This window comes from Hemitrygon akajei, chromosome 17 (genome assembly GCF_048418815.1).
Source record: "Hemitrygon akajei chromosome 17, sHemAka1.3, whole genome shotgun sequence".
NCBI classification, from domain to species: domain Eukaryota; kingdom Metazoa; phylum Chordata; class Chondrichthyes; order Myliobatiformes; family Dasyatidae; genus Hemitrygon; species Hemitrygon akajei.
This window is the reverse complement of record NC_133140.1, coordinates 83,462,258-83,478,782: the sequence shown is the minus strand read 5'-3', so window position 1 is coordinate 83,478,782 and position 16,525 is coordinate 83,462,258. Positions and strand designations below refer to the sequence as shown.

The window sequence follows — 16,525 nt, the reverse complement described above, 5'->3', positions numbered from 1 at the left end:
AGCTCCCATCCTTGGTCACCCTGGAGCCATGTCTCTGTGATCCCAACTATATCATATTCATTAATAACTATCTGCACATTCAATTCATCCACCTTGTTACGAATGCTCCTTGCATTGACACACAAAGCCTTCAGGCTTGTTTTTACAACACTCTTAGCCCTTATACAATTATGTTGAAAAGTGTCTTTTTGCCTTTTGCCCTGGATTTGCCTGCCTGCCACTTTTACTTTTCACCTTACTACTTTTTGCGTCTACCCTCATTTTACACCCCTCTGTCTCTCTGCACTTATTCCCATCCACCTGCCACATTAGTTTAAAGCCTCCTGAACAGCAGTAGCAAACGCTCCCCCTAGGACATTGGTTCCAGTCCAGCCCAGGTGCAGACCATCCTGTTTTATAAGTCAATAGATGGTAAGAAGGTGCAGGGCTACAGGGCAAAAAGGTGTTTTCTCTGGGTGCTCTGGTTTCCTCTCACAGTTCAAAGACATACAGTGTAGATTAATTGGTCATTGTAAGTTGTCCCGTGAATAGGTTTAGAGTTAAATCTGGGTTGGTTCTCTAAGGCTGTTATAGCCGGAGGTGGTCGTAGGGATAAGTTCACCCTACCTATTAAATGCTTCCAATGGCGTGCGACGCAAGTAGACTTTAGCAACCAAGCTCAGTTCCTGACCTTCACGAGTGGCTTAGCTACTAAGCCCAGCGGAACTATTTCTACTGATAGAAGAGGCAAGGGTGCGGTACTGATGTCTTAACACCAGTAGCTCCGAGCAAATGGAGCTCGACAACTGTGGTAGGCAGTTCATCTAGGGGAAAGGAAACTCGAATCTCAAACTTTCACTGCCCTGTGGCTATACCTGGCTGTGCAAAAGCAAACACCGAGGGAAAATCTGGTCCAAAAATGTTTATTCACCCTGGACGTGACATCATCTGACATCTGTTTTGGATTTGGGACAGGCTGGGTATTGAAAATGTTAAGGTCTAAGCTTTTGGTTTAGCCTGGCTGTGATTGGATTAAGTTCTGATTGGCAATGTTGCTGTTATGGTTTGGATTCGCTGTAGTTAGATTGGGTTTTTAATCCTCTATTCTGGACTTGGATTTTGATTGGCCATGCAGAGGTTGGGTTTGGTTCTGTTCTCAGATTGGGTTTTTATTGGCTGTGCCAGGGTTGAGTTTGGAATGTCAGTCACAACTTGGGTTCTGATTGGCTGTACAGTGTTTAGATTCTGACGATCCTTCATCAGGATCAATTAGGATTAATAATAATGTAGTTTAGTTAGGATTGGGATATAATCTTTTACCTTAGCAGATATCCATGGAAATACTTACTGTCCCTTTTTACTTATCCTGCAAATGTAGTGGTGAAACTGGAATTTTAGTGATGGTCTGGAATCAAGTGGAGAGCGAGTGAGGCAAGGAGTGTTTGAATCTTTTCCCAGTAAAGCACAAGTAAACTAGAAATGCTTTCCTGACTGTTTGGTAGCTTCATGCTGACTTTTAAGATTTTTACTGGAGCCAAAATTAAATGATTAAACAGTTCTGGTTGGATTTGCACTCTGGGTTATTAAACCCAGGAATGTAATCATCAGTCCATGGGGAGCTGGATTGCTATTAATGCCAATAGGTATCAACTGAGGAATGTGGGCATCAAAGCCTTACAGCTTAAGCTACCCTAATTCTTTACTGAGTCACAAGTCTCCATTTATATTTAACATCTTCCAGATGAAGAAGCATGGTTCGAAAGCAGGGAAACATCGTCACTTTGTACAACACAAGGAGGCCATTCAGGCCATCGTCTTTATGCTAGTTCACAGCAGAACAATCCCATCAATCCCATTCCTGCTCTTTTGTAGTCTTGCACCTTGCATAAGTTTATCAACTCCCCTCTCAGAAGTGGGATCAGCTTCTTGTGTAGCTTCAGGGAAGTTCGTGGGTGTCCACATCTCTGAACATAGAACAGTACAGCACAAGAACAGGCCCTTGGGCCCACTATATTGTGCTGAACAAATTAAACTACTGATCAATTAAACTGATTTCTTCTTCTTGCACAACATCTTTCATTTCCTCACATTCATGTGTCTCTCTAAATGTGTCTTAAAAGTTTCAAATGTATCTGCCTCAATACCATCCCAGGCTGTGCTTTCCGGGCACCCATCACTCTGTGTAAAAAAAAATGTCCCTGACATCTCCTTTGAAATTACCCCCTCTCACCTTAAATGGATGACCTTTGGTATTCGACATTTCATATCTATGATACAGATACTCCCCATCTACACTATCTCTGCCTCTCATAATCTTATAAACTCTATCAGATCTCCACTCAGCCTCTGCCGCTCCAGAGAAAACAACCCAAGTTTGTCCAACCTCTTGTTATAGCACACTAAATCAGGCAGCATCCTATTAAAACTCTTCTGCACCCTCTCCAAAGACTCAATATCCTTCCTATAATGGGTCGACCAGAACGGTATGCAATTCTCCAGATGCCGCTTAACTAGTGTTTTATAAAGCTGCAACACAGCTTCCTGACCTTTGAACTCAATGCTCAACTAACAAAGGCAAGCATGCCATTAACCACCCTATCAACCTGTGTAGCCACTTTCTGGGAGCTATGAAGTTGGAGCTCAAGGTTCCACTGTGCATTGATACTGTTAGGGATCTTGCACATAACAGCCTCTTCGTATTTGACCTACCACGGTGCAACAATTCACATTTGGCCAGGTTAAACTACATCTGCCATTTCTCTGCCCATATTTTCAACTGATCTATATCCTGCTGAATTCTTTATTAGTCTTCTACACTATCTGCAACACCTCCAATCTTCGCATCGTCTGCAAGCTTGCTAACTCGTCCATCTATATTATCATCCGGGTCATTTATACATCACAAACAGCAGAGGTCCCAGTACAGATCCTGGGTCTACTTATGGAGAAGCTCACCATCAGCTATATTTCATTAACTGTCTGAGGCAATTTGATATTTCATGAAAGATTCGAGCACAATTCTACAAATCTACCATGGAGAGCATACGGTCGGGTATGGAGGGGCCACTGAATTGGATTTGAGAAAGCTACAGAGAGTTGTAAACTCAGCCAGCTCCAGCGTGGGCACTAGTCACCCTGCTATCGATGACATCTACAAAAGGAGATGCCTCAAGAAGGCGATATCCATCATTAAGAGGCTCAAAGCATCCAGGATTACCCTCTTCTCACTCCTACAGGGAGGAGGTACAGAAGCCAGAAGATGCACACTCACTGGAAGAATGTACAAGCTTCTTTCAGACAGCGGCAGGAACTGAACCTGAATGGTGATTGCTGCTGCTCTATAGTAGCTGTGCTAACCACTATGCTACCATGAAATGTATAAACTGAAGTAGTGTGAAACAAAAATGCTTGGTTAATGCTAGGGGTCAATGGCATATAAAAGGTTAGGAACCCCTGTCCTAAAGAGACTGCAGAGGAACAACTAGGAGAGGGAGAGTTGAGAGCCCAAGGATATGACAGCACCACTGGGCAAAGGGTGATTAGTTTAGAACTTTGATAGCAGTGGGGAAGAAGGCCTTGTGGAGGAGGGCTGGTGACTCAGTTGGAAGCCCAATGACTGTGAGTCTGAGAGTCCAGGGCAGAGGACTGGAGGCAGCCTGTCCTGTGGTTGGAAGCCTGACTGTATGTGTGAATGAGTGGGTTGGGGGAAGGAGGGAAGGAAGGGCTTGTTTTGCTGCTGTTGTTGCTTGTATTGATCATTGTGCGCATGTTATGTTGGTGCCGGAATGATGGGGGTTGCGATCTTGCTGCCGTTCTTTACTTTCTTGGTTTCGTGGCTATCTGGAGAAGAAGAATTTCAGAGTTGTATATTTCGATAATAAATGAACCTTTGTAACGCTGAACCTTTGAATGTGTGGAGATAAGTGCGGGCACCCCGAACACATCTTTAGATAGTATTGGTCGTTAACACAACTGACACATTTCACTGTACGATATGTTTTGACGTGATAAATAAACTTTGGACTGCGTTTGAATCTGAAGCTGACCGTAGCTCTATAGAGGGAATCAGAGATAATGGGGAAGAGACATGAAAGCAAATTAGGTTAGACAGGAATAAATCCGAGGGACTGTAAAGGCAATTCCTGTTCCTGTTTCCCATGATCATCTCTGAAGGCAATGCTTGTTGTTCATTTCCTTCCAGGTGTGTACCAGATGTCAGTCTCGGAGGCTGCCAAGGTAGGGACAGTAGTGGGACAGCTCAAAGCCAAAGACCCAGACATTGGTGAGAACGGCATGGTGTCCTACAGTATCATTGACGGAGATGGAAGAGACTTCTTCGAAATCACAACCGACTCACAGACTCAAGAGGGAATCATCAGGCTGAAAAAGGTATTGAGATATACTGAGAGAGAATGCCAGTACTGTGGAAGTGACTGCAGGGGCTGGTGACACTTGAACCACTCACAGCCCACTTTACATGGGTGATACAGCAGTGAAACTGCGTGCAATTTCAAACACATCTCACACAACCAGAACACATCTTACACAAACAGGAAAGCTTGCCAATGTCTCTACTTTCAGGGGAGGCTGAAGAGAGCAGGACTGTGCACGTTCATACTCAGATTATTTTACAGATGTGCAGTAGAGAGCATTCTAATCAGCTGTGTCACTCCATGGTACCCAAACTGCAAAGAGGCGCAGAGGAAGGCTCGACAACGGGTAGTCAAAATTGCCCAACACATCACCGGCACTGTAATTCCCACTATCAAGAACATACAGTATATACAGAAAGTCCTGGAAAAAGGCCAGTAACATCCTGAAGGATCCCACCCACCCTGCTCATGGATAGTGTTTGACCCAAACCCATCAGGGAGGAGGCTATGTTACATCCACACCAGGACCACAGACTCAAAAACAGTCACTATCCCCAGGCAGTAAGGCTGATCAACACCTCCCCCACTCCTCTACACCCCCAACCACTACTACTTTATCATTTCCTGTCAGTCACCTCATGTACAGACACTCCTGTGCCTAGTGTCAGTTTATGGACATACAATTGACCTATGTATATAAGCTATCTTATGAATTTATATTTATTGTTTTTTGTTATTGTATTCTTTATCTCACTGTTTTTGTGCTGCATCGGATCTGGAGTAGCAATTATTTCATTCTCCTTTACACCTGTGTACTGGAAACGACATTCAACAATCTTGAATCTTGAGTCTCTAGAAGAAAAGATTTTAGAAAAAAGTTCTCTCTCCATGGGTAAACGAGGAAATCTGCAGATGCTGGAAATTCAAACAACACGCACAAAATGCTGGTGGAACACAGCAGGCCAGGCAGCATCTATAAGGAGAAGCACTGTCGACATTTTGGGCCGAGACCCTTCGTCAGGACTAACTGAAAGGAAAGATAGTAAGAGATTTGAAAGTAGTGGGGGGAAGGGGAAATGCGAAATGATAGGAGAAGACCGGAGGGGGTGGGATGAAGCTAAGAGCTGGAAAGGTGATTGGCAAAAGTGATACGGAGCTGGAGAAGGGAAAGGATCATGGGATGGAAGGCCTCGGGAAAAAGAATGGGGGAGGGGGGGAGCACCAGAAGGAGATGGAGAACAGGCAAACAACTAAATATGTCAGGGATGGGATAAGAAGGGGAGGAGGGGCATTAACGGAAGTTAGAGAAGTCAATGTTCATGCCATCTCTCCATGGGTGCTGCCTGATCTTCTGGGTGTTTTGAGTAGATTAGATTAAGATTAAATAAAATAAGATTAATTGACCCGTCAGATCACTCTGTCTGTTGCTTTGTTTCTTTTTGTTGGTTGTAATTCTGTTCTCTCTTGTAAAAAATGTAATTCTAAATGCATAATTTATACATTTTTGCCACCCTCAGAGTGGAAGAGCAATACTTTATTCTCCTTTTGGGAAGCCTTCAACCTGATGGCATGAACGTCCATTTCTCCTTCCTGTAAAAAAAAACAACCTTTCCCTTTTCTTCTATTCCCCACTCTGGCCTTTTACCTCTTCTTATCTGCATATCACCTCCCTCTAGAGGCCCTCCTCCTTCTCTTTCTCTGATAGTTCAGTCTCCTCTCCTATTAGATTCCTTCCTCTCCAGCCCTACCAACCAGCCATCTTTTCTACCAACCTGGCTTCATCTATCACCTTCTAACTATCCTCCTTTCTCTCTCTCCACCTTTTTATTCTGGCATCTTACCCCTTCCTTTTCAGTTCTGAAGAAGGGTCCCGGCCCAAAATCTCGAAGTTTATACATTTTCATAGATGCTCCATGTTCCTCCAGCATCTTGTGTGTTGCTTTATAACTGCTTGTGAACACTGCTTATCAAATATTATGTGTTATGTTTTGTAACTGTAAAACTAATTGAAACTAACATAAAACTAATTGGAAGCAGGAACGCGGAGCCTGGAATGCGTGTTTTAGTTTTGTTTTCACTTTAGTGAGACTTGAGCATATGACGTAGTGGTGTAATGACGTATGCCATTCATGTACTTTTACATATAATTCATAATGAATTATGTAAATAACATAGAATGCTTAATCAAGTAACAAGGATATAATGTTGAGGCTTTATACAGCACTGGTGACTTGGAGCATTGTGAGCAGCTTTGGGTACCTTATCAGAGAAGTCATGAACTGACGTTGGAGTGGGTTCATAGGAGGCTCACAAAAATGCATCCGGGATTGAAAGGCTTGTCATATGAGGAGCGTTTGATGGCTCTGCACCCATACTTAGTGGAATTCAGGAGTGGTGACCTAATTTAAACCTAACAAATTTTGAAAGGCCTCGATAGAGTGGATGTGGAGAGGATGTTTCCTGTGGTGGGGGAGTCTAAGACCAAAGAACAGTGCCTCAGAATAGAGGAGTTTTTGTTTAGAATGGAGATGAGGAGGAATTTCTTCAGCCAGAGAGTGGTGAATATATGGAATTTGTTGCTATAGGCAGCTGTGGAGGTCAAGTCATTGGGTATATTTGAGGCAAAGATTGCTAGATCGTTGATTAGTCAGGGCATGAAGGGATACAGGATGAAGGCTGAAGTTTGGGGCTGAGAGAAAATGGATCAGCCATGATGAAATGATGGTGTAGACTCAACAGGCCAAATGGGTAAATCTGCTACTGTATCTTATGGTCTTATGTTGAATTAGTGATTGATAATTGGAACTGACTCGAAGGACCTGTTTCTGCATTGTGGCCCTCCATGGCTTAATTTGCTGTAGGCCTCCGTTAGTCTCGATAGACCATGGATTTGCACCTTAGAAAGTTTCCAGGGTGCAAGCCTGGGCAAGGGTTTTTTTTATGGAAGACCGGCAGTTGCCCAAGCTGCAGGTCTCCCCTCTCCATGCCACCGATGTTGTCCAAGGGAAGGGCATTAGAACCCATACAGCTTGGCACTGGTGTCATCGCAGAGCAATGTGTGGTAAGTGCCTTGCTCAAGGACACACACACAGCCTCAGCCAAGGCTCAAACTAGCGACCTTCAGATAACTAGACAAATGCCTCAACCACTTGGCCACGTGCCGACGATTAATTTGCTACTCTGCAAAGAAAAGAGACAAGGCAACTTCTTCAGTGGGGTGGGAAATAGTCCTATTATTTCTGGGTCTGATGACTTGTAGCATGATGGCCTGGGTTGGAAGCACCAGTCCCCAGGAATAGAATAGTCTTCAGAAAAGTGGTAGATACAGCCTAATCTATCACAGGCAACACCTTCTCTCCCAATGAGCATCTTTACATGGAAAACATCATCAAGAGCCCCCATCGTCTAGGCCATGCTCTGTTCTAGCCACTAGCATTGGGCAGGGTGTATAGGAGTCTTAGGTTGCATACCACCACTTTCAACAACATTTACTGCCCTACGACCACCCGGCTTCTGAACCAGCGTGAATAACTTCATTTACCTCAACACCGAGCTGATTCCACAACCTACAGGCCCAGTTCCAAGGACTTTACCACTCATGTTCTCAGTATTATTTATTTTTTCTTTGCACATTTTGTCTTCTTTTGCATGTTCATTGTTTGTCAGTCCTCTTATGTAGCTTTTCAGAAGTTCTATTTTATTCCTGTAAATGCCTGCAAGAAAATAAATCACGTGGTGACATACACTCAGTGGCCACTGTATTAGGTACACTTGTACTCCTGCTCATTCATGCAAATACCAAATCAGCCAGTCATGTGGCTGCAACTCAGTGCATAAAAGCAAGCAGACATGGTCAAGGGGTTCAGTTGTTGTTCAGACCAAATAATCAGAATGGGGAAGAAATGAGATCTAAGTGATTTTGACAGTGGTATGATTGTTGGTACCAGACAGGGTGGTTTGACTATTTCAGAACTGCTGAACTCCTGGGATTTTCACACACACGATTCTCTAGAGTTCACAGAGAATTGTACAAAAGTAAACCAAACGAAATCCAGTGTGTGGCAATTCACTGGTGAAATACTGTGTTAATGAGAGTAGTCAGAGGAGAAAGGCCAGACTAGGCCAAGCTGTCAGTAACTCAGATAACCATGCATTACCACAGTGGTGTGCAGAAGGGTATCTCTGAACATACAACACATCAAACCTTGAAGTGGATGGGCTAAGGCAGCAGTAGATCATTAGCATAGACTCAATAGCCACTTTATAATAAAAGTACAGGACATACCTAATAAATTGGCCACTGAGCATACTTTGATAATAGGTTTACTTTGAACTTTGAATAAACTGGAACTAGTTTGATGGAAGCGGGATTTCAGACAGCCGACAGCTGCTGAAACAAATCTGGGCTGTCTGACTTCCCTTCCAACTGGGCAACCGCTCACAGCTTGAATGCTATTCAGAATGAACCATTTAACTGGAACCATTAATCTCAGCAGCTTGGAAGAACTTTAAAATCCTCCTGTTGCTTTGATAGGACAATTCTGGTTCCCATCATCCCTGTGAGCAACATTAATTCTTCAACTTAACAGTTGTCCATACTTTCAAATCAACCCAAGGTTTTCCCTTTTCTATTTTAAGCTTCATACTCAAAATACAACCACAGTGTATATAATTATGAGGGGTATAGTTACGATCAATAGTGATAATCTACTTTTTCCTATGGTGGGGTGTTTGGGACAGAAAACCATCAATTTATGATGAGATGGAAGAAGTTTAGAACAGGGGTTCTCAACCATTTTAGTGCCATGAACCCCTACCATTAACTGAGTGGTCTGTGGACCCCAGGTTGTAAACCCCTGGCTCAGAGTCATAGAGTGAAACAGCAGGAAAACAAACCTAAAGCCCAGTGACCCATGCTGACCAGGATGTCCATTGAAGTGAGTCCTATTTGTTTGTGTTTGGCCCATGTCCCTCTAGGTCAGAGATTCCCTACCTGTAGTCCATGGACCCCTTGCAAGATGGTATTGGTCCATGGCATAAAAGAGATTGGGAACCTCTGCTATAAACTTTTCCTGTCCAGGTCCTATCTAAGTGTCTTTCAAATGTTGTTAGTGTTCCTGTCTCAACCACATCTTCTGACAGATCATTTTATAAACTGACATCCTCTGGGTGAAAACGTTACCCATTGGGTTCCTCTCACCTTAAACCTCTGTCCTCTACTTATCGATTCCCCAATCCTGGGACAAGACTGTGGGCTCTGCCCCTGACTGTATGTTCCCCTAAAAGTTCATCACCAAACTCAAGGATAGAAACGTAGAAACATAGAAAATAGGTGCAGGAGTAGGCCATTCGAGCCTGCACCGCCATTCAGTATGATCATGGCTGATCATCCAACTCAGAACCCTGTACCTGCTTTCTCTCCATACCCCCTGATCCCTTTAGCCACAAGGGCCATATCTAACTTCCTCTTAAATATAGCCAATGAACCGGCCTCAACTGTTTCCTGTGGCAGAGAATTCCACAGATTCACCACTCTCTGTGTGAAGAAGTTTTTCCTCATCTCGGTCCTAAAAGGCTTCCCCTTTATACTTAAACTGTGACCCCTCGTTCTAGACTTCCCCAACATCGGAAACAATCTTCCTGCATCTAGCCTGTCCAATCCCTTTAGAATTTTATACGTTTCAATAAGATCCCCCCTCAATCTTCTAAATTCTTCTAAAAGGATGGCTTCTATCCTGCTGTAATAAGACCATTAAATGTTTCCCTAGTACAAGGTGGACTCTTCTCACAATCTACCTTGTTATGATTTTGCATTTTTATTGTTTGCCTGCATTTACCTTTCTCGTTAGCTACTCATAAACACAAGAGATTCTGCAGATGCAGAAAATCCAGTGACCTACACAAAATGCTGGAGGAACTCAGCAGCTGAGGGAGCATATATGGAAAGGAGTAAAGAGTCAATGTTTCAGCCTGGACTGTCAACTTTTTTTCCTTTTTCATAGATGCTGCCTGTTGCTCCAGCATGTTTGTGTTATATGCAGCTGTTACACTTCATTCTGTATTGTTTTTATGTTGTTTTACCTCAATGCTCTGTGTAATGATCTGATTTGTATGAACAGTATGCAAGACAAGCTTATCATTGTATCTCCGAACATCTGACAACATAAAACCAATTACAGTTCCTATTCCACTGCACATTGCATCTATCTAACGACTTCTCCATTAGTCACTCCGGGATACCGTCCCTAAATCTACTACTTTAACTCACTCCTAATTTATCCCTTGGGCCATGACTGCAAAAGGAAGGGTGCTACATAACTTCAGGCTTTTGATTTATCTGCCTTGTGGGAGAGAGGAGAAGAAAGAGTTCCCCGGGGTGATGGGATCTTTGATTATGGTAGCTGTTTTCTTGAGACAGGAGGGGATGCTTATGTAACACTTACCCAACAGGCTGGTATATGTCTGGGGGAAAAGGAGATCCAGCCACTCACCAACCCACCTCTCGTACACGCAGGTGCTGTGAGAATCAAGTTTATGCCGCGTGAACACACACGATATCAAACTCACACCAGATACTGTTACAGAATACACTTTAAAGATTTTACTAAAACTAAAAGAGTACTATGCAATACAGTATATATGAAAGAAAAGAAAATAAAGTAAAAGACACCAACTTATCAAAGTTCAGTCAGTTTAGTGCACATCGTTGGAGCTCAACCATCGAACCATTCGACCCCTCGTCGCTTTCCTCCGACTTCCACGTCCTCGCACCTGGGACCACCCCAGTGGTCGACCGAGCAGTGCAGCGCACGTCCACCTTCCTCGGCGTCTCCTTCCCGCCTCCCCTGAAAAGACCGCGAAACCCCCAAGCTCCCAGCCTCACAAGACAAAATAACATTCCCCATTGGTTAACAAATGAATACAATCCCCATATCAGCAATTCCAAAGCTAAACAGCTGCGAGAGAAAACACTTATCAAACATACAAGCATTCCTACTCTAGCAAACCAAAGAAGCCATTTTGATTAACATACACAGTACATTGTACACTTATTTCTGTAATACTCTCAGCAGTCTCAGGCAGAGCAGTTGCTGTCCCAAGCTGAGATGTAGAAAGACAAGATGTCTTCTGTGGTACGAAGAAACAACATTTGAGGATGTATAGTATGTACATTTCTCTGACATTACGTTGTACCTTTGAAACCCTTGCATCCATAAAAATTGCTGAGGGTCGATGGTGAGAAATGTTGAAATGCTGGAGGTTTGTAGAGATGGGAGAGATGAAGCTACAGCAAGGTGAAAGCACTGGGATACATCGATGCATTGGGATGTAAAATACAAGGGAGTATGTCATTGAACCTTTTTGAATATCGAAAGGCCTAGATTGAGTGGATGTGGCGAGGATGTCAGGGGAGTCTAGGACCAGAGGACACAATTGCAGAAGCTCTTTAAATGTCTCTTTAGAACAGAAATGAAGAGGAATTTCTTTCGGCAGATGGTGGTGAATCTATAGTATTCATTGCCACAGATGGCATTGGAGTACAGGTTATTGAGTATATTTAAAGCAAAGTTGATAGGTTCTTGATTAGTAAGAGTGGCAAAGATTATGGGCAGAAGGCAGGAGATTTGAGTTGAGAAGGATAATAAAACAGCCATGTTGGAGTGACAGAGCAGACTTGATGGACCAAATGGCCTAATTCTTCTAAGTCTTACAGTCTTATGATCTAGTCCTGGGTCATCCCCAAGTGAAGGACAGACATGGACTGTAATGTATCATCTCTCGTAGTTCTGTCGCTAATCTCTGCCAAGTCTATTTAATCAGCTGGAGCAAGTTTAACACAGCGCCTGACCTTGGAAAGTGATGTCTGGGCCCCAAACACAGTGTAATCCATTATTCAGCTCCTCAAATCATCATCCTAATTAGGCCTGTCAGTTGGTATGTAAAATTCATGCTAATCTTACCATCTGTTTTTTTTAAATTTCCTGATTAGTCATGAAAGCTACCATACTAATTTCACAGGCTTCTCTTTGCTAAACGTCTAGTCTTTGGAACCAATCGGAATCATAATAATTAACAGCCTAGAAACTGGCCACTCAGCCCAGCCAGGCTGTGCTAGCATCTGTTACACACAATCCTCCCAGCCCTCTTCTTTAGAAGCAGAATTAGGTTTAATATCACTGGCATATGTTGTGAAATTTGTTGGTTTGCAGAAACTGTACATTACAATAAGAAATATATATATATGTGTGTATGTATTTGTACACACACACACACACACACACACACACACACACACACACACACACACACACACACACACACACACACACACACACACACACACACACACACACACACACACACACACACACAGCAGGGAGCAGGTTAGGACTTTAGTCCTTGTAACGTAGAAGACTGAGATGTGTTTTGATAGAGGCAAACAAAATACAAAACTATGAGTGGTATAGTTATGGTAAATGCAAGTAGGCTTTTTCTGCTGAGGTTGGGTGGACTATAGCCAGAGGTCCTGGATTAAGGGTGAAAGGTGAAAAGTTTAAGGGGAACATGAGGGGAAACTTCTTCACCCAGATGGTCATGCGAGTGTGGAAGGAGCTGTCAGCACAAGTAATACATGTGGGCTCGTTTTCAACGTTTAATATGTAAACGGATGGAGGGCTTTGGTCACAGTGCAGGGTGATGGGAGTAGGCAGGTTAAATAGTTCAGCATGGACTAGATGTCCTAAAGCATTGAGTAGGTATCTTGAGGCTCCTGTACCTCCTCCCCAATGGTAGCAATGAGATGAGGGCACATCCTTGGTGATGGATGCTGTCCCCCTGAGGCATCACCTTTTGAAGATGTCCTCAATGCTGAGGAGGCCTGGAACCTTTGATGGAGCTGGCAGAGTTTGTTTCCAATCCTATGCTCTGGCCCCTCCGTACCAGACCGTGATGCAACCGGTTTGAATGATTTCCTCAGGATATCTGTACCAATTAGCAAGATTATTTGGTGACACACCACATCTCCTCAAACTCCTAATGAAATATGGCCACTGTTGTGCCTTCTTTGTAATTGCATCGATATGTTGGACCCAAGATACATCGTCAGAGAAGTTGACACCCACGAACTCCCTTCCTGTTCCGTTCCCCTGCACTTCCAATAAGCTTCCCCGTACATGCCTTAGGGTGTGGGCATCTTATCAATCTTTATTGCCCTTGGTGTTTTACTCCTTGATGTCGAACTGTCATTAAATTGTGTATAAATTGTGGGCACCACGATGGCGTAGCAGTTAGTGCGCTGATATTACAGCTTGGAGCCTTTTTTAAGTTCGGGGTTCAGTTCTCACGCTGTTCTGTAAGGTCTCTCTGTATGTCCTCCCTGTAGAATGTGGGGGTTTTCCCTGGTCCTCCAGTTTCTTCTCAGAGATGTACCAGGTAGGCTAATTGGTCATAGTAAATTATGCTGAGACTAGGTTAGGGTTAGGTCGGGGTTTTTGCGGGTTGTGGGGTCGCGTGGCTCAAAGGATCAGATGGGCCTACTCTGCACTGTATGGCAAAACAAATAACATTATGAAGGTCTAGATGGGCTGAATGTATGCGTTTTTTTTCCCCAAGGGAGTGAATCAAAAGCTAGAGAGGCTTAAGATGGGAAGGAGAAAGGCTTAGAACATCAAACATAGAACATATCACAGCACTGGAACAAGCTCTTCGGCCTACAATGCCGTGCCGAATTAATTAAGTTACTAATCAACTAAACTAATCCTTGCTGCTTGCACAAAACATTTAAGAGTTTCTTTGTGCAGAGGGTGGTGAATAGCTTGAATAAGAGCCAAAGGAAGAGGTAGAAATGGGTCCCAAGAACCAGAGGACACAGTCTAAGAATAGAAAGAAGAATTTCTTTAGGCAAAGAGTGGTGAATTTGTGAAAATCATTGCCACAGATGGCTGTGGAGCTCAAGTCATTGGGTATATTTAAAGCAGAGGTTGATAGGTTCTTGACTAGTTAGGCCATCAGAGCTTACAGGGAGAAGCCAGGAGAATGGTTGAGAGGGAAAATAAATCAGCCATAATGGAATGGCAGAGCAAATTCGATGGGCCAAATGGTCTAATTTTGCTCCTATGTCTTATTGCCTTAAGAAACTTTGGTCCAATTACAACATTTAAAGAGATGGATAGGGCAGACTTTGAGGAACTTGGGCCAAACGCAGATGAATGAGACCAGCACAAGATGAGCATCTTGGTTGGCATGGAAAATTTGTGCCAAAGGATTTCTTTCTCCTCTGTGTTCTCTGCAGGGGTAATGATGGACCCTCACAATCATGTAGGGAAGGATGTCTGAGTGTAAGACCCAGGGTGAAAATTTCCCTTGTTTGATATTGACCTTTCATGAATAGATCCTGCATTCTCTCTGCTGTTTGGATAATTATATTTACTCACAGAGCTCATCCTGTTCCCAAATGTGCCCCTGTTGCCCACTCTTTGGTTGAGGGTTGCTAACTCATGATATGGGATCAGTTAATATCCTAGTTGTGTATGTCAGGTCACTCCAGCGAGTGTAGTGTTGAGCGGGTGGCACAGTGCCAACTGCCAGAGACCCAGGTTCGAACCTGACCTTCCATGCTCTCTGTGTGGAGTTTGTATGATCTCCCTGTCACTCGGTGGTTTCCGCTCACATCTCTAAAGACATGTGATTAGGTAGGTTAACCCTCATGGTAGTTTACCAAAATTGGTGACAGAATGTGGGGGTGGGGGGGAGTGGATGAGAACATGGAGCGTATAGAAGGGAATTAGCGTAGGATTGGGGTAAATGGGTAGTTGAAGGTTAGCACAGAATCTGTGGGCTGAAGGGCCTGATTCTGTGCAGATTGGCTCTATATCTAAATGTCCCCTGAACCCTCTTAGGGGCGCCATGATAACATAATGGTTAGCATAACACTATTACAGCACCCTCTGTAAGGAGTCTGCACATTCTTCCCGTGACCGCATGAGTTTCCTCCGGGTGCTCAGGTTTCCTCCAGAGATGTAGGTTAATTGTTCATTGTAAATTGTCCTCAGATGAAGTAAGGGTTAGATGGATGGGTGGCTCATTGCCCAGAAGAGCTTGTCCCGTGGTGTACCTCCACATAAATAAATAATTGGAGTTCTGTACTGAACAGCCATTCCGGTCCACCAAGTTGCACTGCCCAGCGACTCTCCGATTTAAACCTAGCCTCGTCACAGGAAAACTTTTGTACAATGACCAATTAACCTACTAATTAGTTCATCTTTGGACTGTGGGAGGAAACTGGAGCCTGAAACTTGAGGAAATCCACGCACACACTGGAAGAAAATACAAACTTTCTTACAGGGGATGCAGGAACTGAGCTCCGAACTCCCGATGCCCTGAGCTGTAATAACGTCATGCTAACTGCTACGCTACCATGGTGTCCCAGCTGGAGTTCCTCCAGCAGAATGGTTAATTTTAGTTCAGGTATGACTACCTGGATTAAAAATAATCCTTGCTGTTACTGGGGATGGATTTTAACTGATCAGAACAGAGCAACTATCTGCTAAAGAGAGCAATGAAAGCAGAGTTACAGGCCCACTAAAGACATGTCTGGATAAGCACTTGAATTGCCTTGGCCAGGATGAGATTAATGCAGATGGATGTCCACTGGTTAGCGCATGCATGATGGGCCGAATAGCCTCTTTCCCTCAAAGTCAGGTTTAATGTCATATGCACCAGTACGTGTATGCACAGGTGAAATGAAAAACTTACCTGTAGCAGCATCATAGGTACATAGCATCAGCTGAGTAGCATTTACAAACCTTTACAAGAATGCACACAATTAGAGCAAAGAGAAACTTGGTTCTTGAACCAACAGTGAGCCCCTCCGTTGGTTGGGATCGACCATCATGTTGCACCCTAACTTTTCATCTGGTATGCAAGCCAGGGCTGTAGATTGGAGAGCAAGCTGTTGCCCATGTAGCAAACCTCCTTGCTCAGCACAGCTGATGAACAACAGAGGCCGATACGCTTTGCCACCAGTGGCATCACAGGAGTTGCCAGTCAGCATTGAACTCAATGCAGGACTGCCGTAGAAAATAAACTCTGGATTTTTCCTCGGGGTTTACTCTTGAAGTCGTCCCCATGAGTGGGTACAGCAAGGCAGCGGAGGTTTCAGATCAGAGTTTTCC

The 16,525-nt window shown here is 43.8% G+C and overlaps 1 protein-coding gene across 3 annotated transcripts in view; it reads left to right on the top strand.

Annotated features, from left to right (window-relative positions):
• The window catches only part of LOC140740855 (cadherin-11-like), a 249,554-nt gene that overhangs the window by 136,409 nt on the left and 96,620 nt on the right, over positions 1-16,525 (top strand). For all 3 annotated transcript variants that reach the window (XM_073070420.1, XM_073070418.1, XM_073070419.1), the window contains exon 6: positions 4,181-4,368. In XM_073070420.1, the coding sequence (XP_072926521.1) occupies positions 4,181-4,368 (188 nt within the window). The remainder of the gene's footprint in view (positions 1-4,180; positions 4,369-16,525) is intronic.